This window comes from Bubalus bubalis, chromosome 3 (assembly GCF_019923935.1).
Source record: "Bubalus bubalis isolate 160015118507 breed Murrah chromosome 3, NDDB_SH_1, whole genome shotgun sequence".
In the NCBI taxonomy this organism is placed as follows: domain Eukaryota; kingdom Metazoa; phylum Chordata; class Mammalia; order Artiodactyla; family Bovidae; genus Bubalus; species Bubalus bubalis.
In genome coordinates, this window is record NC_059159.1 from 134829599 (window position 1) to 134854479 (window position 24881).

Below are 24881 nucleotides of genomic sequence, written 5' to 3' on the forward strand. Positions count from 1 at the left end.
TTTGGCAGGACTCCAAAAACATGAGCCCCCTTTGAACAGCCAGTCAATCACATCCAATCAGTCAAAAGAAACTGGATGGGTTCCTAGTTCTGAACCCTGGGATTTTCTTCTCCCCTTTCAGTGCCCGCTGCGGGAGAATTAACACCACTCCAAATTCTTTACTGATTCAATCATTTTCTTTCAGTTCATTAATTCCTATTTGAAATGATACAAGACACATTTTAAGGGCTGAGTTGGGGTGGGGGCTGGTGGGCAGTATACAGCAAGACAATACACAAAAATAGGAGCCTCACTTAGCCATTCATTCTGTATTACAAGAGCTTCTTACACCAATGAGTTGGGGAGCATGCACAAAAAAGAACTTGGATGGGATTTGCTTAGGTTTGTCAGTTATCTTCCTTGATATACTTTAATTTTTCGGACAACTTGAAGTTTAGCTGTTACCGGTATTCCTAATTACTTTAATGCACTTGGAAAAATTACCCAGAGCAGACCATGATTTTTTCTTGTCCAAGCAAACAAAAATCAATTAGTGTCAGTTTCATTCTGCACATTGTTTTGTTTTGCCTACAATCTGCTTAAGCGCACATCTGACACTTATTCATACATGTCTGGCATGGTAATGTTCCTGTTTAACTAAGATGTCATAGCACTACATTTGCCTGAAATGCCCATCTAGCAAAAAAATAAAGAGAGAGAGAGAAAGAAAAACTGACAGAACTGAATGAAAGAGCCAGAGAGTGGCAAGGGCCTGAATACTGGCTGGGAGATGTGTGGGGATCATAACAGAGCAGGAAGAAGTCAATGTTTACAGCTTCATTTTAAATTTTAAAATCCACTCAGTCTTGTGGACATTCTCCACTCCTACTCAGAGACATCAATTTCACATTCAAACCAGGAAAAATTTGTGAAGAGCGTCATTTGTCTGCCAGGCTCAGTCCCTCCGGAAAGCACAGCCCTACCTTCCGACGGGTCCAGCCTTCTGGCTCTCCGTCCATGCTTCGAGTTGTTGTGAACAAACATGTTGTCGGAAACAGCCAGCACATGTCCATCCACATTCACTGTTGTTGACAATACGACCTGCAGATTTCAAGGAAGAAGGATGAGGGGGAGGGGGTTGAGTTAATTTCTCAGTAAGTCATAAAAGTCACAAAACTGTTTTGTTAGACTTCCGTGTGGCTAATGAGAGATGGACCGGAATTTAGGGACAAGCCCTGCTCTTGGCATCTGAATGGGTTCTCCTCCTCCTGTAACAATGGCAGAGCATTATGGAAAAAGAGGCCAGCCTTCACCCATGTGTTGTTACCTATTTGTGCTCAAACTATGCCCAGGTGAGGAAGTGGGGAAGTTGGCAATCTGCCTATAGCTTCTAGAAACTTCATCTCAATCAAAGGACTTGGACCATCATTCCCAGGTGACCCTCGGGCTGGAGTCACAACAAGGAGCTGATTGTGTCTGATTGGGAAGCTAAGATGGAAACACCAGCTGGGAGGTCATCTCTCAGGAGTGGGTTCTTGAACATCTGACGTGTGCTAAAGTAGTGCTGGGCATGCATGTACTGCCTGATGAGCTCTATCTGGTTTCTCCCACACCAGAGAGCAGCGACTAAGATGCTCAGACTTTGGGTGAGAAAGTAAAGTTGTGGAATTCAGCGTTGAAAATGTAGGACATTTAGTATCTAACCAGATGAAAGGGAAGAGATGGGTGTGGCATAGTGGAAGGGTGTGGATTTGCAGTCAGAGAGAACTGAACCCAAATCCCATGCCTGCTCCTTCCAATTGAGAACCTCTGATGGATTACTTGGGCTTCCCTGGTGGCTCAGACAGTAAAGAATCTGTCTGCAATGTGGGAGACCTGGGTTCAATCCCTAGGTTGGGAAGATCCCCTGGAGAAGGGTATGGCAACCCACTCTAGTATCCTGGCCTGGAGAATTCCATGGATTATATAGATGGATTATTTAACCTTTTTGGATCTCCGCTTCCCAGTCTGTAAAACATATACAACATTGCCTATCTTGAGGGCTGAATGAGATAAAAGAAGAATAAAATGAGAAAATACATGTAAAACATTCATGGATGAGTTCCCATCCTCGTGGCCTTATTCTCGCCTTGTTTGACTAGTCAACAGGACAGAGAACTTTACTCATGGAGCCTCTCCAATAGTCTAAGCTCTGGGGCAAGAGAAGGCTCCAGTAGGGGGAATTAACTCCCACAAGGCATGGTCCCTACCCTCAAAGAGCTTACTTTCATGCTGGAGGAGCATGGCAAACAAGTAAAACAAGCAGCACATAGAATGAGGTTGGACTGAGTTCTATGTGTGTGCTGCAGATCAGGGTGCAAGGGAAATTCAAAGAGGTGGTGATCAGTCAAGGCTGGAGCAGTGGGAAAACACAGCAGAAATGCATGGACTTGGGCATATCCACCACCTACTTACTGACCGAGGAAGGTGAGTCACCTGTTAGTTACATGTGGCAATTCTTTGTGTTTGAGAAAGGAACTTCTTATATACATACTCTCTCTCTCTCTCTCTCTCTCTATATATATATATATATATACCTGAGGAAAGAGATTAAATAGATATGTCCACTCCCAAATTAAACTTGCTGATACTCTATTTGGAATTTTTTGCCCGCCCTTGAAGAGTTTGCCTGCAATGCAGGAGACGCAGGAGACCCAGGTTCAATCCCTGGGTCGGGAAGATCCCCTGGAGAAGGGCATGGCAACCCACTCCAATATTCTTGCCTGGAGAATCCCATGGACAGAGGAGCCTGGTGGGCTACAGTTCACAGGGTCACAAAGAGTTGGACACGACTGAAGCAACTTAGCACACACTTCCTTACTTATTAAATAAAGAGGGGATAAACCTGGACCTTGCCTTACCTCTTAAGAGGTAATATTTTATATTAATACAAAACAAGATTCACTCAATGGCATGTCACATCTCTTTACCATGAATTATTTCAAACGAACAAAATAAACATAATGAATCTCCTTTTTTTTTAAGTGAAATTTACATGCAATTACTGTACAATTTTGATAAATGGATATACCCAGGTAATCCACACCATATCACAATATAAAACATTTCTGTCTCCCCAGAAAGTTATTTGGGCCTCCTTTCAGTCTGTCCTACCCAATACACTTTTCCAAAGCAATACTCTCCTGATTTCTTTTTAACCTCAAATAGGATTTCAGATGGCATCTTTTTTTTTTTCAATTGAGGTATAGTTGCTTACAAGATTGTGTTAGTTTCTGATGTACAATGAAGTAAAAATTTTTTATATATATTGTAATATAATATGGATTTGGAAGAACCCTTAAAACTATGAGCCCACAAAGTATGTCACCTAGCCTGGTGCCACGAGCATGACAGTGGCATTCAGAAGTTTTTACGTGGGCACAGTGGGCTGCGTTTATTAACTCAGACGCAGTGGTCACTGTCTGCTATGTATCGGGTATTATTACATCAGGCCTTGGAGACTGTAAGACCACAGAACGATGTGTTCCTGGTCAACGAGTGTGTCTCCCACACTTAGCTTCTCCACTAGTGAATTCACTACCTGTTTCATGGCCCTGCTCACTGTGAAATCAGAACTTGAAGGAGCCTCCATAGTCATTCAGAAAATTACTATCAGTGTAATTGCTCACAATTCAGGGATGCAGCCGTCTAGCTCCAAATCTGTTTTCAATTGTGTCCTTGTTAACATATTAAGAGTCTGGGGAAAGGCCTTCCAGAAAGTTCCTATCATGCAGTGGCCACCATAAGGCAGAGACCTGCATCACTTTCTGCCAGGACATAAGGCACATACTCTTACAGGGCGTTTCAGCAGAGCAGAGGGTGGCGTCGCAAAGGGAGGGAGGAGTCGAGGGTCTCCTGGTTCCCAGAGTTAAGATGAGCACGAAGGCTGAAAGCAACCACCTCTGTCTCTGTTTACCCTCTGAAAATAATAGGAGAAGATGGAGGGAAAAAATGATGATTCGGATCAATTTTATAAATTGTGTGTGTGAATGGACATTGCTCTCATCCGTGGGGGGAGAAAAAAAACAGAGGGTACTTCAGGCTTTCACTGCTAACGAGCTGTGCTGGGCACAAGGAGGGGAACCCCCGCCCAGGTGAGGATTATGTGGACATGAAGAGCATTCTCCCCAAGACCGCTTTAATTCATTCCACAGGCTCCTTGTTATACTGTACGTTCATGCTCCTTGTGCATTCCTGCCACAAAATATGGGGCTTTCTTGAGCCAGCTGATTTCATCATTGTCCATTTGGGTGGAGTGAGACTCAGTTCCAAAGAGAACATTTCCCGAATGACATACCCTGATGGTTCAGATGCACTTCATTATTTTCTATTAACAATGGAAATAAATTTTAATCTCTTGCTGGCTAGCGCTGGCTTCTCCTGACAGCAAGGGAATTAACCTGAATTATTTCAGTGTCTGCAAAATTTATTACAAGATTTTAAATTATGTCCAAATGTATGTGCGTGTGGCTGTATATATATCGCTATGAGGCGAGTCCCCGTTTTTAATATTCTAAATATCTTAAGACAGTGAGGTATCTAGGAAGGGCTGCCAATTTAACTGAATTTGCAAAATGTAAAGGATTTGATACACAAACTCCATCATGTGAAACCAGACATATTTGGTTGTTGTTCTTTTTTTTTCTTTTAAGGAATGGTTGTTGTTCTTGTACGTGGACACACACACAAATACTGACTTTTCCATGCATTCCTTCTCCTTCCGAAAGAACGAAATACATGAGGGAGGCAAAGATACATTTGGTACACTCAAAGCTTCCAATTTAACTTCCTTCACTGTTTTCTGATGAACGATGACAACACTGATATTATTCTATTCAGATAAGTTAAAGTTTCTGAATGTTTGAAGACTGAAGGAAGTGGACTGTGCATTCCAGCATCGTCTCCCTCCCAGGCCTTCCCCTTCCACAAGCCAACTTCTTTCCCCCAGTGAGTATTTCCTGGGTCATGAAGGCTGACCTTTCCCATCTGGAATCAATCAGTCAACCCCTGACAACTTCCTGAAACACCTCACTCCATTTCCTGTTCTCTCCCCCTTCTCCCTTTCCCCCTGGTTTGCTTCACTCTTCAAAACTGCAGGCCACAGCAGCTTAATGTTAGAGGGTCAGACACAGTTAGACTCCAAAACACTACACAAGGACACCTTTGACCTTCAAAAATCTTTACATCTTAGCCAAACAAATCAAGGTCAACATTTCTTACCATTACCTTGTTAACTATTTGTAGGCATCTTTGCCAACGATCTTCTGATCCTAGAATCATCCATACCACTTGTTCTTCTAAGATCATAAACTGATCTGTCTTAGAAGTAGCAAGTGGAATATTGACAAAGCGTGCCATTAGGAGGTACGTGAAACTAGAAAATCTCGAGTATTTTAACAAACATATGGATAGGATTCCTTCCGTCTCATCAATGTCTCCTATCACCTATACCTTATACCTGGTTTTTCTAAAGCTCTCCGACTCTCTTGGCATTGCTGTTTCACTGGCACGGCCCAAAAGGATGACAATTAGGAATACAGATGTCCATAATTTGTATGGGATGGACCTCCGGCTTTTGCTGTTGACACTGGTGACAGCTTTCATTCGTTTCTCAGAGTCAGTGTATCTGTATTTCAACTCAAAGCTCCAGTAGGAAGGCCTGCTGATCTGAAAACTAAGCATTGTAGCTGATGGCTGTCCTCCACTGGCACGCTTCAACTCAACACATAAACAATAACGAATGATGTTCGTGCAAACGTGTTTCCTGGGTGGCTTGGTGGTAAAGAACCTGCCTGCCAATGCAGGAGACTTGGATTCGATCCCTGGATTGGGAAGATCCCCTGGAGAAGGAAACGGCAACTCACTCCAGTATTCTTGCCTGGGAAATCCCATGGACAGAGGGGCCGGTTGGCCTACGGTCCATGAGGTTGCAAAAGTGTCAGACACGACTTAGCAACTAAACAGCAACATTCACACAAATATCATTTAAGACTCGGTTGCTTTCAGTCAAGGTGCCGAGAAAGAGAAATAGGGATCAACAGAAATCACTTTCATTTTTTTACAGCGAGAGTAACTTTCCACATGTTGCCATTCCTCATTTTTGCTTAGCGCCATCTCTCATTTTTAGTGAGACCAGATCAATAAATAGCAACCAACTGGAGCAGCTGGCACAGTGACAGTATAGATTCCATTTTGAATCATCCAATTAAATGGGAGTTTTAGCTGAATATACAGAAATGGAAACATCAGTAAAATGTTTGTGTCTCCCCTTAAAAAAAAAAAGGTAATGTAAGAACAAAAGCTATAACTGTGTTAGCAGACCGCTCAAAGTCCTCAAGAAAATGGATGGCTTTCTCACATTATATTTTTCTTCTCATCACCCAAGAGCAATCCTGTGACCCCTACTCTAATAATTTATGCAAAGAAGGAGCTGAGTTGTAAAGAGCTCCTTCCTGCCCAAAACAGGCCATGGTGGGAGTTGCCCTTTTGGTGGACACATCTGTTAATCTGCCCATACAACCAGTTTTCCAATAGAGGAGTTGTTCCTTTCGTATCAGAAATGATATCACGTAACAGCAGGATTTTTACCACCCTGATTTACTCCCACCGTTGGGTTATTCTGGGCACTCCCAGGTGGTGCAGAACCCACCTGGCAACGCAGGAGACTCAAAAGACTCAGTTTGATCCCTGGGTGAGGAAGATCCCCCGGAGGAGGAAATGGCAACCCACTCCAGTATTCCTGCCTGAAAAAAATCCCATGGACAGAGTGGCGGGCTGCAGTCCACGGGGTCACAAAGAGAGTTATTTTTACACCTCACTCTGAAATGTCTATGGATTTTTGGAACATCACACTGAAAAAAAAAAAAATCTATGCTTCTCAAAACTCTGTAACTGTATGATTGAGTTGAGTCAGAGATCAGCTTGAATCCTATTCCCAGCCAAGCTTTCTCAGCTCATACCCAGGTGTTCCTACAAAGACCCTAAGTCTCACACAAGAGGGTAAAAGAAAAAGAGAAGTCAAAATGAAAAATGTGTGGAATGATTAACTGGTCTGCTCTTTGAAACAGACGAGAAACCCAGTGTCTATCTCTGTAAGTCGCTGGAGAATCATCATGTTGGCTGGAAACCTCCCTGAATGGATCAGAGCGGTGGCTTTGAAAATACACTCGATTCTACCATTAGTCAGACACATTTCCTCTCCATTTCAACAAGGGTATGGACAGAGGAGCCTGGTGGGCTACAGTTCATGGGGTCTCAGAGAGTCAGACATGACTTAGCAACTGAACAATAATAACAACAACATGCACCTTCTAGCTGAAGGTGGGGGCCTATGGTAGTTTAATCTATGTAAAGTTACAGTATGTAGCATTGATAGCCCACTCGAAGTGGAAGGCTCTGATACCTACTTATAAACATGCACCCACCAAGCTAAATAAAATGGCCTCAAAAATTCCTGTTATTTTGCCAAGCATGGAAAAAAATTCTTTATGACATTTTACATCTGGAAATGGAATTAAATTCATGATGTGCTTTTCCCTTATAACTGTTCAGTTGCTCTATATGTTATTTCAGCTTTCCCAAAGCATAACTATTATGTGGGATTTTATTTTCCACCTGTGGAAGGAGGAAAGAGACACAGAGACCATTAAAGGGACAGAGAAAATCAAGACAGGCTTCTGGTTGTGGTGGGCGATCAGATTTGGGAGTCCACACTGTGAGAAGAAATACTCCATTGATGTTTTTATACCCTGGCGAATTCTCACATTCGACCAGGGGAATCTGATGAAACAATTTTGTCTAAGCCTCCATAATTCAACCCAGGCAAAGAACAAACAAATTGGCTACTGCAAGTTGTTTCCCTCTACCTTTTATTCTTGGCACACATCATATTTTCAAGCCAGATTTAAAGCCCGGATTCTTCTTTGTTACTAGACTCCAGAGTCTCCAAAATTACCTTTAAACACCTACATACCCCGTAAGTATGGATTCTGTCATCTTTTTTTTTTTTTAAAGGAATTCCCAGAATTCTTAGCAATTGCTGTTGTTTCATATTCCCCGAGGCTACATTTTCTGTTCAGTTGAGTATCAAGTAGCAATCGAGAGAACGCCAAGTTGATTGCTGTTGAGACAGATGTGGGGCGTTCTGGAGTTGCTCACAGCCAGGGAGGGGGCCATGGCATTCATGACCTAAGTACTGAGAAGATACGTTCTGAAGGCACCAGACAGCTCTGTGTTTCCGTGAGTCAGAGGCATTTTGTGACCTTCCAGGCACTGTGCCACATGCAGTGCAGGCCGACAGAAAGCACTGTCACTGCCTCACAGTGCTCACTACGCAATGATCCATGTGAGTCAGTCGCTCAGTCATGTCCAGCTCTTTGTGACCCCATGGAGCCTGCCAGGCTCCACTCTCCATGGAATTCTCCAGGCAAGAATACTGGAGTGGGTAGCCATTCCCTTCCCAGGAGATCTTCCCGACCCAGGGGTTGAACCCAGATCTCCCGCATTGCAGGCAGATTCTTTACCATCTCAGCCACCAGGGAAGCATGCAATCAATAAAGCAGAACAAATGCCACACTGGGACTTCCCCATGGTCCAGTGGCTGAGACTCCAAGTTCCCAAAGCAAGGAGCCTGGGTTCGATCCTTGGTTGGGAAACAAAGATCCCACAGGCTGCACTTAAGACTCAGCCTAGCCAAATAAATAAATTTTTTTTTTTAAAAAAAGAGCAAACAGTACACATAATGAGGAAGTATTACTATATGGTAATATATAATTGAGGACTGAATTATGTGGCCACTGCATCCTCTAAGAGTCCAAAGGTAAGAAAATTAACCAGCACTGAGGGCAGTAACCAACATTTTCATCAAGGAAATGAGAGCTGAGATGGGCCTTGAAGGGTTGCAAAACTTGTTATGCAATTCAAGTTTGCTGAAAAGATTATTCTGGCAAAAAAAAAAATTCTAATTGGCGTTAAGTGGGGCAATATGCCAAAGAACATTTCTGCTGGCATATTTTGGCAAATTTGGCTTAGGATAGACACCTTTTAGAGTTTGCTTGTAAAAAAAAAAAAAAAAAAAAAAAAAAACCCAGTTGAATACGTACAGACATCAAGTGGCAGCTTTTTAAACATTTTTTATTTCTTTTTTTTTTTCGATATCTACACACTGCTTTATTTATTTACTTTAGGCTGTGCTGAGTCTTCATTGCTGCACTCGGGCTTTCTCTAGTTGTGGAAATCAGGGGCGACTTTCTAGCTGTGGTGCTTGGGCTTCTCTTCGTGAAGCACAGGATCTTGGCAGGTGGGCTTCAGTAGTTGCAGCACGAAGGCTCAGTAGTTGTGGCTCGTGGGCTCTAGGGTGTGCAGACTCAGTAGTTATGACACACAGGCTTAGTTGCTCTGCAGCATGTGGGATCTTTCCAGACCAGGGATCAAACCCGTGTCCCTGCTTTGGCAGTAGATTCTTATCCACTACACCACCAAGGAAGTCCTCAACCTGCCTTTTAGGTCATCAGGAAGCCCAAAGGTCGTTAACCTGCTTTACAACCAAATTTCCCTTCATCCCAAAGGCCAGAGATATTGATACTTGCAACATCCACCTCACCTCATTGTATTCCATCGAGGTCATTGCTTTTCCCATCTGAAAGGTATACCAAGTGGGATGGTTATGGTCAAGGGCAGTGTTTTACTGGCAAACATTTTGAGGGCCACAGAGGAGCCTTAACACATTCAATGCAGTTCTTGATTTGGCTGGGCCAGTCTTTTTCCCCAAATGCTGTCCTCAGGGACCTTGTGAATCACCTGGTATCCATCAAAATCCAGGAACATGTAGGCTCCATGAACAGCTTAAGAATCTATGCACTCTTACTGCAAAACTAAGAAAACTTTCCTTTCCAGGAAGTTCTGCATCTGATGGTCCTGGAATATGTTCAAGGGTTGGTTTTAGTGCCCAGATTTGAGTCTCTTAAAATGTTGAGAAGATGCCCCGAAGGAGGAAATGGCAACCCACTCCAGTATTCTTGCCTGCGAAATCCCATGGACAGAGGAGCCTGGCAGGCTATAGCCCATGGGGTCGTAGAGTCAGACACGACAGAGCAACTAAGCACCGCACAGCTCAAGTCTGACATGGAATTTCCCAAGAGTTATAGAGGCAACAACCTGCTTTTATTTCTCTCCATTTTCTCCCACAAATAATTCAAAACCCATTTCTTATGTGAACTGGTCAAAATTCTTAAACCCTAATTCCTGTCCCCATTTGAGATATCAAAAGCAGGGGATGAGGGGTGGACAGATTCATCCCACAGACATAAGCTTGAAGTAACCCACAGCAAGCTTTCCCTAAGCTTAAAACTTTAGGCTGAACAAAAGATCCCTGAACCCTCAGAGGTGGTGGTGGTTTTTCTTTTTTTTTCCCTGACTCCTAATAGATAATTATTCTTTCTTAACTTGGACTCTCTGGTTTGTTCTCCCACCAGATAATGGACTCACCTGTTGATCAGAGAGGCCGTAAGTCAAGTGGTTTTCATTACGTGCTTGAAAAGTGTGGCTCAGTAGCCCCGCAGCCTTCCCATGGTGGGTGAGATCACAGAGCAGCTGGGGTGGCTCCGGCTCTCAGAGATTTTGAACTGAAGAAACCTGCAGGCAGCTGGCGCTGTATTAAATTTTTAGCATTTGGAGTTAATTTAAACTCTCGTTTCCCTCTTCCACGGTGTGAGAGAAACATTCACCATTTTTTTACTTAAGGAAAATAGATGGTGGTGCCATGAAAAGGTTTTATATAAGAACTGGGGTTTAGGAAATCATACGGGTTTGTTGGATGGAGCCTGGCCTTGTTCCAAGACATGAGCAGCCCTGCCCTTTGCTCTCATGTCGATCAGTCAAATAGACGAATGACCGCTGCCCAGCTGTGCGGACTAAGGGTCTCTGCCATCTATCCATGCGAACTGCCCCATTGTTTCTATGTGGTGGGTGCATCCAGCATGTTGCACTCATAGGCTGTAGGCTTCCCAGATTATCCAGTGATTCCAATGATGTCAGTCCACCCTCACATGCCTCACTTCCATTCTCCATGCTGATGGAGAAGATTGTAGTGTCTTCTGACCACCATGCATTCCTGCTCTCTTTCTCAGAGGTCTACCAGACCTGCTCAACGTGTCCTGACAAAGCACCAACCCTTCCCCAGCTCCTCCAGGAAGCCCCCAATGAGGGTCCTTCCAACAGGCCCGGGGTTGTATACAGATTTCCATAACCAGACAGACATCAATTCAGCCCTGATATCTTTCCCAATTTGGGTCCAGACATGACTTCTTGCTTTTTTTTTTTTTTAATAATTTTATTTATTTTTTACTTCGCTGGGTCTTTGTTGCTATGCAGGCTTTTCTCTGCTTGTGGCGAGTGGGGTTTTGCTATTTGGACTTCTCACTGCCATGGCTTCTCTTGTTGTGGAGTATGGGAGTATGGGCTCTGGGGCAAGTGGACTTCAGTAGTTGTGGTTCCCAAGCTCTAGAGCACAGGCTCAGCAGATGTGGTGCACAGGCTTAGTTGCTCCGCAGCATGTGGGATCTTTCTGGCTGAGGGATCAAACCCCCATCTCCTGAGTTGGCAGGCAGATTCTTTACCACTGAGCCATCAGGGAAGCCCATGACTTTTCTTTCACCTGAAATGTATGCCCCCACACACAACTTTTGACCTCTTATCTCTTGAAGCAAGGGATGGCAAGACCTGTATATGTATCTCTTTTCTCTCACTGGTATAGCTATATAAGAAAATGATTGCTTTGGTGGGCCTCTTGTATTATTAAAAAGGGAATAATGTAGGGGTAGGGGCTTCCCTGGTGGCTGAGATGGTAAAGAATCCACCTGTAGTGTGGGAGACCTGGGTTTGATCCCTGGGTTGGGAAGATCCCCTGGAGAAGAAAATGGCAACCGACTCCAGTATTCTTGCCTGGAGAATCCTATGGACAGAGGAGCCTGGCGGGCTACAGTCCACGGGGTCGCAAAGAGTCGGACATGACTGAGCAGCTAAGCACTATGTAAGGGTGAACTTGAGACATCTGAGAGTCACCCAGAAAAATTCAGCAAATGACAGTAAGAATAGTTATCCCAGTAATAAAGCTACAAGTGGGAAGGGATTCATTTTAAATGATTCTAGAGTTGGAGATCCAAGGAACCTGCCACCAACTCCAGATTGAGTAATGTACCAGTTGGTGCTGCCCATATGATGGGAAGGGCTTCCCAAGTGGCACTAGTGGTAAAGAACCCACTTGCCAATGCAGGAGACATAAGAGATGTGAGTTTGATTTCTGGGTTGGGAACCTCCCCTGGAGAAGGAAATGGCAACCCACTTCTGTATTCTTGCCTGGGAAATCCCATGGACAGAAGAGCCTAGAGAGCTACAGTCCACGGGCTTGCAAAAGAAATAGACGTGACTTATTGACCAAACACACACACATATCCTTCCAGCACCTAGGATAGTGCCAGGCACATAGAATTTCCTCAACAGCATTGGTTGGGTGAATGAATCAATGAAAGAGGGCATCTGTGTTTTCACTATGACTTGGAGCAGAACCAGGCAGCCTGTCTATGAGAGTGAATTGGCAACAAAAGCCCTGATTGTTGTCAACTTCTACTATGTTTTAGGACTTGAATGTGGGAAATGACAACGTGCCTGAGTCTTCCAAGAAAATGGCTTGATTTTTCTTCTGGGTTTTCCAGCTGCCCGCTCTCCACCCACCATACAGAGAAATAAAGAATAGGGTTCATTATGTCTTAACAGGCCTGTCAGCTTAAACTAGACATAAATTTCTTTACCTTTCCTTCACCGAGCTGTTAATCTGCGTGTTTCACCTAATTGTTCCATTTCAAGGAGGGCGGAAGTGATTTTCTGCCTTCATGGTCCATGGATTTAGATATACTTTGGGGGCCCTTTTCTTTTTTTCCTTCCTCTGCTCCTTCCTTCCTTTTCTTTCTTTCTTTCTCTTAAAATTCATTTAATGACCATTTTTGGAGCTCCAAAGAATGACTGGCATTGGGGAGAAATAAAAAAATAAATAAAACATGCCGATTACCCTCAAGCAGCACATAGCCTCTTAGGCAAATCATAATTGCAAGGCAATGTGATCAATGGCATTAGTAGAAGCTTGTAGAGAAGTATGTTGGCACAGAGCAAGAACCAATAAGTCCGCCAGGAAAAGTCCAAAAGTGCCTCACTGTGGGGGAGGCAGATGAATTGGGAGTTTGGGCTTAGCAGATGCAAACTATTACAACTAGGATGGATCAAAAACAAGATCCAACTGTATAGCACAGGGAACTATATTCAATATCCTGTGATAAATTGTAATGGAGGGACTTCCCCGGTGGTCCAGTGATTAAGAATTCACCTTCCAATGCAGAGGCCTCAGGTTGGAGCCCTGGTCAGGGAACCACAATCCCATGTGCCTCAGAGCAACTAAGTCCTAGTGCTAGCCACAACAAAAAACCCAGTGCAACCAAAAAAAAAATTGTGATGGAAAAGAATATGAAAACTATATACATATATATACGTACATATATATACATATATGTATTCATATATGTATATATACATATATATACACACATATATGTGTGTGTATATATATATTTATATATATATATATTGAGCTGGGAGCTCCCTGGTGGCTCAATGGTAAAGAATCCTCCTGCAATACAAGAGATGCAGGTTCAGTTCTGGGGTTGGGAAAATTCCCTGGAGAAGGGCATGGCTACCCACTGCAGTATTCTTTTTTTGTTGTTGTTATTCTTCACTCCAGTATCTTGCCTGGTGAATTCCATGGACAGAGGAACCTGGTGGCTACAGTCCCTGGGATTTCGAAGAGTCGAACACAACTGAACAACTAACACACACACACACACACACACACACACACACATCTGAAACACTTTGCTGTATAGCAAAAACTAACAACATTATAATCAACTATATTTCAATAAAATAAATTTCTTTTAAAAAGTGCCTCAATGAAGAGGTGACAGGTATATCTTGAAAAATAAGCAGAAGTCACAGATTGGAGAGGAGTTAAGGCTTCTCAGGCAGAAGGGTGAACGCATGGGAAGTCTCCAAGCAGTCTGTTCCACATGGAACAGAAATCAGTGAGGTGTGCCTGATGGGTGGGGGCATATGGAAGCATTAGGTGGGGTGCATGGCAGAAGCCTGCCTGTTATGAAGCTATTTCTCAGCCATGCCCTTTCATATCCAAGCTTTTGTCCACAGACAGGAGATAGTTATAACATATTTAAGCAGAGGAGTGACATGTTTTACTCCCACTCCAGTGTTCTTGCCTGGAGAATCCCAGGGACGGGGGAGCCTGGTGGGCTGCCGTCTATGGGGTCGCACAGAGTCGGACATGACTGAAGCGACTTAGCAGCAGCAGCAGCAGCAGCAGACATGTTTTAAAAGATCACTTTGGCAGCCATGTTGAGGATAGATTAGACAAAGGAGGAGAGACAAGGGTCTGTGGCAGTTTTTCAGGAGAGGGAGGTGGATTTTATAGATACTTAGCAGGAGGGAGTGACGCTTTAATAATAATTGAGGAAGGCATGGATCAGGGAGGTGGGACTGAGTTCTGCCTTGAGCATGAGTTCATTAGTCATCTAAGAGAAGAGGCCCAGGAGGGAGGTAAAGCTGGGTTTCTGCAGCTCCAGAGAAGGGAGAAAAGTCTGATGATATGGATCCAGGCGGCATCTGGGAACAGGTGGTCTTTAAAGCCAAGAATGGACAGGTCCCTATCGTAAGGGTTAAATTACATAGAGGATGTCCACTGGGTATCAGATAAATTTCATTTACTTAGATCAGGGGTCCATGTACTTCTCAGAGATGTTTTAAGAGGTTTGGGAACCCTTGAAATTTTAAATGTAACTTGGTTGAAACATAGCTTTTTATTGGGACAAAACTATAGCTTATATGAAATTCTCAAAGGGGTCTGAGCCCAAAAAAGAATTAAAACTCTTATGTTTCAATAAATATTTTATATACCCATGATAGTTAGGACTTGAATTGAATGAAAGAGAGGTTTGGTTCAGGTTGGAAAATGTGTGATATAATGATTTTGTTATTTGATGGTTTTTGGAAAAGGAACCTAGGTTCTACCAGTGTTTGGAGAAGAATGGGAAGAGGAAAGATGAGAGAGGAGAGAGAGTTTGCTTGGATCCATGATTTGGTTAGAAATATTTTTGTATTTTTATTCTGCTCAGATCAAAATCTCCACCAAAAAAAAATATATACTTCAGATTAAATCTATGTTTGATTCTATACCAAAGGTAGAGAATTGAAGTTATTTGTCCATATGTTTTAAAATTATTATATTTGTCATTCTGAATTATATATATAAGTATAAATTTATAATACATAGATTATATTTATATATATTTATAAAACTCAGACTATATATATATATATATATGTATATATTCTAGGAATTCCTAAGCTACCATTCCTTCAGCTCATTCTCATAATCACCTACTATCTCTGGTTTTGTTTCATATACTAAACTTGATCCAAGTTTCTTACTTGACCTTCAGAGCACATAAGCAAGCCTTTCTCCACTTTAAAGATCTTTCATAGAAGGCTATATTCATAAGAAAATCTGAAGTGAAGTGAAGTGAAAGTCGCTCAGTCGTGTCCGACTCTTAGTGACCCCAAGGACTATACAGTCCATGGTATTCTCCAGACCAGAATACTGGAGTGGGTAGCCTTTCCCTTCCCCAGGGGATCTTCCCAACCCAGGGATTGAACCCAGGTCTTCTGCACTGCAAGCAGATTCTTTGCCAGCTGAGCCACAAGGGAAGCCCAAGAGAATCTGAGTACAGTATAAAACTTTCCAATTCTTTGGTGAATCAAAGGATACTGTCAAGAATGTGAAAAGCCAGTGATAAAATGAGAAAAATATTTGCAAATCATTTATCTGAGGGCCTAGTATTCTGAATATATAAAGAACACTTGCTAAGTTGCCTCAGTCATGTCTGACTCTATTTGACCCTACGGACTGCAGCCTGCCAAGCTCCGGGTCCGTGAGATTCTCCAGGCAAGAACGCAGGAGTGGGTTGCCATGCCCTCCTCAGGGGATCTTCCCCACCCAGGGATTGGACTTGTGTTTCTTACATCTCCTGTACTGGCAGGGGGATTCTTTACCAGTAGCACCACCTTGGAAGCCCATCAAGAACTCCTAAAACTCAACAATAAAAAGGTAACCTAATTTGAAAATAGGCAATAGCTCAGTTGGTAAAAATTCTGCCTGCAATGCAGAAGACCCTGGTTCGATCCCTGGGATGGGAAGATCCCTTGGAGAAGGGAAAGGCTACCCACTCCAGTATTCTGGCCTGGAGAATTCCATGGACTGTATAGTTCATGGGGTCACAAAAAGTCAGACACGACTGAGTGACTTTTACTTCACTTCACTTAAAGGATTTGAATTAGACATTTGGGCTTCCCTGGTGGCTCAGATGGTAAAGAATCTGCCTGCAATGCAGGAGACCTAGGTTCAATCCCTGGGTTGGGAAATCTCCTGGAGAAAGAAATGGCAGCCCATCCCAGTATTCTTGCCTGGATAATTCCACGGACAGAGGAGCCTGGCAGGCTACAGTCCACGGGGTCACAAAGAGTCGACCACGACTGAATGACTAACACATTTACGAAGAAAGTGAAATCGCTCAGTTTTAGGCTTTTCATTAAAGAAGATATGTAAATAGCCAAAAACATGAAAAGACGCTCAAATCATTAGTCATTGCTGCTGCTGCTGCTGCTGCTAAGTCGCTTCAGTCATGTCCAACTCTGGGCAACCCCATAGACGGCAGCCCACCAGGCTCCCCCATCCCTGGGATTCTCCAGGCAAGAACACTGGAGTGAGTTGCCATTTCCTTCTCCAATGCATGAAAGTGAAAAGTGAAAGTGAAGCTGCTCAGTCGTGTCCGACTCTTAGCGACCCCATGGACTGCAGCCCACCAGGCTCCTCCATCCGTGGGATTTTCCAGGCAGGAGTACTGGAGTGGGGTGTCATTGCCTTCTCTACATTAGTCATTAGGAAAAGACAAATCAAAACCATAATGAGATACCACTTCACACTTACAGGATGGTCAGGATTTTTTCTTTTTAAACAGAAAACAAGTAGTGGCAACTATATCAAGAAATTGAGACCTTTGTATATTACTGTTGGGAATGTAAAATGGTGCAGCCACTTTGGGAAACAGCTGGTCAGTTCCTCAAAAACTTAAAGCTGAAGTTATCATATGACCCAGAAATTCTACTCTTAGGTATATACTGAAGATATCAAAACCATGTCCACCAAAAAAAAACAAAACACTTATACATGAATGTTCACAACAGCGTTATTTGTAAAAGCCAAGAAACAGAAACAATCCAAGTGTCCCTCAACTGATGTACAGATTTTTAAAATGTGGTATATTTTACAATAGACTATTATTCAGCCATAAAAAAGGAATGAAATATACATGCTGCAACATGGATGGACCTTGAAGCATTATGCTAAGTGAAAGAAACCAGAGACTAAAGGCCACATATTGTATGATTCTATTTATAGGAAATGTCCAGAACAGACAAATCTGTAGAGAGAGAAAGTAGATGTGTGGTTTTCAGTGGGTGGAGAGAAAAAGGAATTGAGAAGTATGGGGTTTCCTTCTGTGATGACGGAAATGTTCAGGAATGATACGGTGGCGATGGTTACACAACACTGTGAATAAAAACCTACTGTCTTGCACATTGTGAATACGTTATATGAGTTATATCTCAGTAAAAAAATGCAAAAGAATTTTTTCCTGTTGACTTTACCTGTACCCTGGAAATGAGACAATCATAGAATCCACAAGCTTATAAAAAACTTTTTCATTGTCTTTGCAAAAGTCAAGTACATTCTCATAGGATAAGAATTTCTCATATTTTGAGACGAACAATATCTATTCTAACCCTGTTAAAAATTCAGGCTCATTGACTGTATTTGTACCTAAATTACCAAGAAAGTTTTTGTGTCTAAATAATGACTCAAAAATCCACTTAAAAAAATTTTTTTTTAATTCAGGCTCATTAAAAACTTCATTTAGAGAAGTTTTCAAGAAGTAAAGGAAATATTAGGTGCATTTGTTTAGTGAGTACATTTCTAAAATCAGGGATAAGTAAGGGTAAAATAATAAAATGACAATGCATTCTATTAAAAGCTTCTTAGAAGTGTCTTCTCAAATGTAAAGCTCTTTGGAAGGGATGATAGAGAATAAGGGTGGATACAAATCTAAGCTGCCAGCTTCTTTCCCTGCCTCTCCTTCTTCTGGACATGAAAGCTAAGCTTAGATCATCTGGGCACTTTGGAATTCCACTCTTTTTTTGGACAGAAATTATTTATGTTTCCATTTGGAAACTGAGTGCCATAAGCTTCCACTATGCACAATGTTCCTGCTTGACCCCCAAGAAAATCCTCTTGTTTCTATTTGTCTTCATATCATACAGCAAGGAAAAGAGTCGATAGGATGAAGAAACAAGGTTTAACTTTTTAGGAGAGGCTGGTATTAGTGTTAAACAAGGAATCAGAAAACATCCTGGTCACCAGAAGATTATTTGATACTCACGATTCAGTGAAAAAAAAATTAGAGGAACTTTTGGTTTTCAAGGTTGTGCTCACTGGCCTTGCCCGTACCCATCTCCCCTGTTAACTCTTTAATAACGCCACAGCTAAATCACAGAAGTGCTCCAAGTGCCAGACAGGAGGAGCCGCATCCTTTGTAGGGTCCAGTGTAACAAGAATATGGGCTCCTTGTTCAGAAATTATCAAGACTCTCCATAAAGGCAATAGCAAGCATTAGCCTAACAGATGGACATGCTGCGAACTCAGGGTCCAGTGCAAGGAGTTTGATAAGACACTGGCTCCCAGCTCTACCATCTCCTTCCGGGCGTAACAGTTGAGTTATTTAAACTCCCAGAATCTTGCTTTCCCCACCTGAAACGTGAGGCTAAGCGTCCCCATCTCCCACGTTGCTGCCAGGATTTTAAAGTCTCAAGCTAGAATACTATTGTTTAACACGTTTCCCATTTTTCTATGGGGAAAGGAGTGGGAGGTATTTCAACTGGCCACGAACGGCAGGAAAGCCATTTGGTGGATGAAATGTGGGTCCATCAAAGATGAAGGAAGGGGGCCAAGCGGGCTGCCCTGCCTCACATCTCCAACCTGACACACTTTGCCTCGCTCTGTGTTTTTATTAGCTTGTATCCCCGGTACATCAGTGGCAGGGGTGATGAAACTGGTGGCAGATTTAACTGCCAGGCAGCTGGGTTACTGTCCCGTGGGTCTTGTTGTCATGCTGAGATCTTAAAGTGACCACGGCTGCTTAGGCGGCTGCTTTCCCAGACACTCCGAGAGAGACCACTGAATAGTTAATCGGTGGCAAAGGAAAGGAAGAGGCTGTTGCTTGCAGAAAGCACAGAGAAGCTGCTTTGAAAAATCCCAAGGTGGCTGAATATCAAGATCATGGTTCCTGCTGTGGGCAGCTGTGTGTGCACAGGGCAGCCTGAGGGCTTAAAATCAAATCTCCAGCCTGGGTTGGTGCCCTTCCCCTGGGGCTCTGGCAGTGGACACAGAAGTCCTAAACATTACAAAATGAAAAAACCTTCAGTACTATCTGAAGAGGGTGATCATTTAGAGTAATCTTTTTTTATTGTTAGCAGCATCCGTGAATAATATTTTCTAGGGGGGAATTAAAAAAAAAAGGAAAAGGAAAAAAGAGAGTGCTAAGGAGAGAAGAAATAGGATGACTTATTTACCAGGCAAGAATTGCAGGTCCCTTACCTGAAACCTTCTCATGTCCCTTGGGTTTCCTGCTGTTTTCAAACAATTCTGATTGCACTTGAGGAAAAATTTTAAAAAGAATCTGTGAAGAGAAAGCAATGTGTTACCTTTTTAAGTAAACATTTTTTAAGAGAGACTATATCTGCATTATATTAGATTTGATTGGAAAGTGATTGGATTTCAGGTCTGGGGAATTTCAGCCAGCCCTGCCTGGGAAGGAATGCTAGCTGACCGTCTGCAGTTTGCAAATTTGGATGTTTTGAGTCCCAAGTCGGCTCCGTCACTGTTGAGGGTTGTGGAGTGGTTCACAAGCTGGGTTCTGGTTTGTACACTGGCCCCGAGTGGCTAGGGTGTGCTCTCTCTCAAATAAAAAAAGAGAGAGAGAGGAAGAAGAAGAAGAAAGTCTTCACAAACAGGAGTAACTCCTGCTGTACAAAAATATATCTCTCCAGAGGGTTAAAAATGACACGACTTAGCTCAGAATCCCAGGGTTCCTCACATATGTCGCTTTCTGCTGGCCACACACATTTACACGTGCACACACCTCACACGTAAACCCTCGCACACAAAGGGGGTCTGATATTTTCAACCGATAGATATGAAATCAGAAAACAACGTTACTCTCCTAAGACAGTCTGTGCAGGTATATGCTGGGGTTTTTATGACTATTAACAAGTGTGAATGTCCTTTCAGACCTTCAATAGATGATCCAGAAAAATACAAAGGTGCAGAATACCAGTCTGAGGTTACCATTCGTAAGACATATTTTTAAGCCAGTATTATTCTAGATAACCCTTCTGTGCACTTTTAGAATTGGGCTTCTTTGATCAGATGAGGACAGAAACCAAGAAAAATGGCAGAAGTTGGTCTTTTCAGCCATTTACCTGTTTAATGTTTGGAATTTTGTTTTGAAATACAATAAGTTTTTCCTTTATTTCACTTGCAGAGTCCTTTTCCTTAAAAAAAAAAATTCAGCTTTTGCAGTGTTAAAGTCCCAGGTGAGCAAGGCCTATTTCCCTTTCTGTTACTATGACAACGAAATTTTACCGCAGTCCCAAAGTCCCTTCAGAACTCTCACATCCATGCCTTGAATTAGAACTTTAAAGGAAAAGATATACATTTTCCCCAGGATTTACCAACAAAAATAAGTAGAAATCAACAATGCTTCCAAAAATTCTATTTTTTTTAAAGCAACGGTTGGTGAGATGCTCCCATGGTGCCCTTCTGTTTATTTTTATTTTTTTCACGATCACACAAAAGAATTAGAGAGTGCTCCAATTAATTGTATTTACCACTTAAAAAAAAAAAAGAAAACACTGATGGGAGGATAAACAGTAAATGATGAAAGAGGAGAGAAGAGGAATTGCACTCTTTAGAGAATTTTCTCTAGATTTACTAAAAATATTTGACCAAGTGCTCCTGACCCCTATGTATGAATAAGGTTGGGTGTGAATTTGGAAAGAATAGCTAAATATTATTTTCAAATTTTATAGCATCTGCTTTTCATTTCTCTTTTTGAATCTTTTCTGGGGTGGGAGGTTAGGCATCACTTCCTGGGCCATGGAGGTGTCCAGGGCTGTTATCTGAGGTACCAGGCAGAGAATGACAAGGCAGAAGAGATGCCCCTTGATGCTTTCTGTAGTGTTCAAGCTCACAACCTGCCTCTGCTTTCGAAAGTGCAATGGGGTGTTTGTCTAGAGCAACTGGAGCATGTTAGAAAAGAAAGTGGCCTTGTATTTAACAACAGGTTAATCAGAATTCAAACATTTTCTTTTTTAAGGGGGAGTATTTTTTCACTTGTGTCTTCCTAGAAGGGTCACCAACAGCCACTTAAAATGCCTGGAAATGCTGTCACAAAAGACTTAAAACCAGCCATTTTCTCACTTGAGTCTCTTTCCAACCAACAACCCCTGACCTCACATGGAATTTGCTCTCCAACACCCACTCACTCCCAAGTGGCTCAATGGTAAATAATTCTCCTGCCAATGCAGGAGACGCAAGTTCGATCCCTGGGTCAGGAAGATCCCCTGGAGAAGGAAATGACAACCCACTCCAGTATTCTTCCTTGGACAATCTCATGGAGAGAGGAACCTTGTAAGCAACAGTCCATAGGGTTGAAAAGAGTTGAACACGACTTAGCAACTGAGCACTGTCACTCACACCCCCCCCAACTGATCAGTAATTTATATCTTTTCCCCTACTAAAACCAAAATTTCTCTTTCTCACAAATTCCTTGGTTTTTGGAAAGTTTCACCACCACTGGGCTCCTTATAACGCATTCTCTTTGTTATTCTTCCCCTCATCTACCCAATCCCCTCTTTCTCCAAAATGTACCTGCTGAAAACATTAATGTTCACCAAGGCATTATTAGATGCATGGTATGGAAGTGCAAAGGAGATAAATGTTTACATAAAATCAAATTGATTTAGGGAAAGAGGGGGCCTGCTGAAAGACTTTATTCATTTTAAATTAGGACCCTTAACAGTTCTTTGGTTAGAAAACCCCTCCCCATTTTGACTCTTTTGCCTGCCTAGGGTCTGAGTTTGTAACCTACCCAGCACCCAGCACACTAAGGATATAACACCCTGTTCACAAAAGGGAAGTGAAGGACAGAGGAGGGAGGGAGGAGGTGAGAGAGAGGGGGAACAAAAATTCTCTTACATTGTATAGTACTTTCTAAAAGAAAGTATAACTACTTCTAAATGGCTAACACCAGAAATTATGGCCTGTGAATTTCAGATGCGGACCTAGAAATCAATTTAAATGAGTTCTGGGACTTCCCAGATGGCTCAGCAGTAAAGAATCTGCCTGCCAATGTAGGAGACACAGGTTCAACCCCTGGGTTAGGAAGATCCCCTAGAGGAAGGCATGGCAACCTGCTTCAGTCTTCTTGCCTGAAGAATCCCATGGACAGAGAGCCTGGCATGGACAGAGAATCCAGGGGATCACAAAATGTCAGACACGACTGAGTGTGCAACACACATACACATGGAGCTTACTGACCTCTCCAGTTTTCTTCTCTTCCTTTAACTGATGTCTCCCACCTTCCTCCCCTCCACCCCCTGCACCCGCCATGCTCAGGGGGCTTGGTACAGAACCCCTTATTCACCATCTCAGCCATTAACCATAGGGTAACTTGCAGAGAACAAATCCCCTGCCTCTAGATCCCTGTGAAGCCTGGAAAACGTCAGCTCTCTCCACTCAGAAATGGGAAACCAAAGTGAACCACAGGATTCAGACCAAACACGCAGAGACTCATCAGGCTGGAAGTTATAATTTTCACTTTCTCCAAACAATGTTGACTTCAGAAATATTCTAACCACTTATCGCAGTACTTCCGGCTAGGCTTCTGATCTCATTGCTTATGAGTGCAGGCTAATGGCAACAGGTTTATCCTTGTTTTATTAAAGAAAGAGGAATAGAGAGTGGGATCCAAACCTGAACTCAAGCCCTCAGCTTTCAATCTGATTCCTGGGTCCAGTGAGGCATGAGAACAGACTCTAAGGCATTCATTCCTTCACTACACTATCTATTAAATGCTGACAGTGTACGAGTCTTGAGTTCCTACCAATTATGGAAGCAGGTCACTTCACTCCTCTGGGCCTCAGTTTCTTTGACTGTTGCTGCTGCTGCTAAGTTGTGTCCGACTAACAACTGCTAAGTTGTGTCAGTCGTGTCCGACTCTGTGCGACCCCATAGATGGAAGCCCACCAGGCTCCCCCGTCCCTGGGATTCTCCAGGCAAGAACACTGGAGTGGGTTGCCATTTCCTTCTCCAATGCATGAAAGTGAAAAGTGAAAGGGAAGTTGCTCAGTCGTGTCCGACTCTTAGTGACCCCATGGACTGTTAGGAGGGTTTAACTGGATTATCTCCAGTGTTTCTTCCAACATTAACATTCTGTGATTGCAAAGGAAAATGCATAAAGTTGACAACCCTCCTGAACATTAGGAGAAGAAACATTAGAAGAAACTTCTGAAGACAAAAGTCTATGACTTATTGAAGTCCAAGAGGGGTGTGTGCAGGGGTTTTCTGCGAGAGGACAACCCTCCTGAACAGAGACTATGAAAGAAGAATCACCAAGATAAGCTGATGGGTAGAAATTGAGGCATCTTGGTTGATACCTTGGCCAGATGTTGATGGGCTGCTTATTGAGTAAGAGGCTATTCTCTTAGGATCCTTTCTCTGTGCTTTGGCAGAAGGAGAAAGTAGCAAGGAATATCACAGATAACAGCCATCGCTACCTCTGCCTACCATCTTGTGTGGCCCAGTAGCTTAAAGGTACAGATTCACAGGGAGTGGGGAGGAAAGTTTGCCAGATGTCAGCTCTGTGCCATACTCCAAGCTATGTGCTTGATATCCATCGCCTCATTTATTTCCCACAACAACTATATGAGTGACGAATCATCTCACAGCTAGGAAAAACAAAGGTGCCAAGAACTTATGAAATTTGCCCCAAGATCACACTGCTTGTCAGCAACAGAAACAAGGATTTGAACTGGTGGATTTTTCTGGCTGCAAGCCCCATCTGGAGTTCTATGCTTCCTGCACCAATTAGATCATGGTGATGGTTACACAACTTAGTCAATATACAAAAAACCATTGAATTGTACACTTTGGATGGGTGAACTTTATAGTATGTAAACTATATCTCAATATCACTGCTTAACTTTGTATAGGTAACTCAAGAGAAATGCTAGATAATTCCTCTTTATTTACTGGTTTTTATAATAATGAATTGGTTCTCTAGAATCCTCCGAAAGCAAACTGTAAAGAATTTTTTAAAAGTTAAAATATATATGAGTGTACTGGTGTGTGCTCATTCATCTCTAACTCTTTGCAACTCCATGGACTGCAGCCCACATGACTCCTCTGTCCACGAGATTCTCCAGGTAAGAATACTGGAGTGGGTTGCCATTTCCTACTCCAGGGGATCTTTCCAAGGCAGGGATCGAACCTGCGTCTCTTGCATTGGCAGGCGGATTCTTTACCACTTGAGCCACCTGGGAAGCCCAAATATACATATATATAACTGTTTAAAGAGAAA

At 42.7% G+C, this 24881-nt stretch overlaps 1 protein-coding gene across 1 annotated transcript in view; it reads right to left on the bottom strand.

Moving 5' to 3' along the window:
* EBF2 (EBF transcription factor 2) overlaps positions 1–24881 on the bottom strand; it is a 221597-nt gene that overhangs the window by 48115 nt on the left and 148601 nt on the right. The window contains exons 7-8 of the mRNA XM_006057336.4: positions 19838–19919; positions 963–1080 (exon numbers count right to left, since the gene is read on the bottom strand). Of these exons, the coding sequence (XP_006057398.1) occupies positions 963–1080; positions 19838–19919 (200 nt within the window). The remainder of the gene's footprint in view (positions 1–962; positions 1081–19837; positions 19920–24881) is intronic.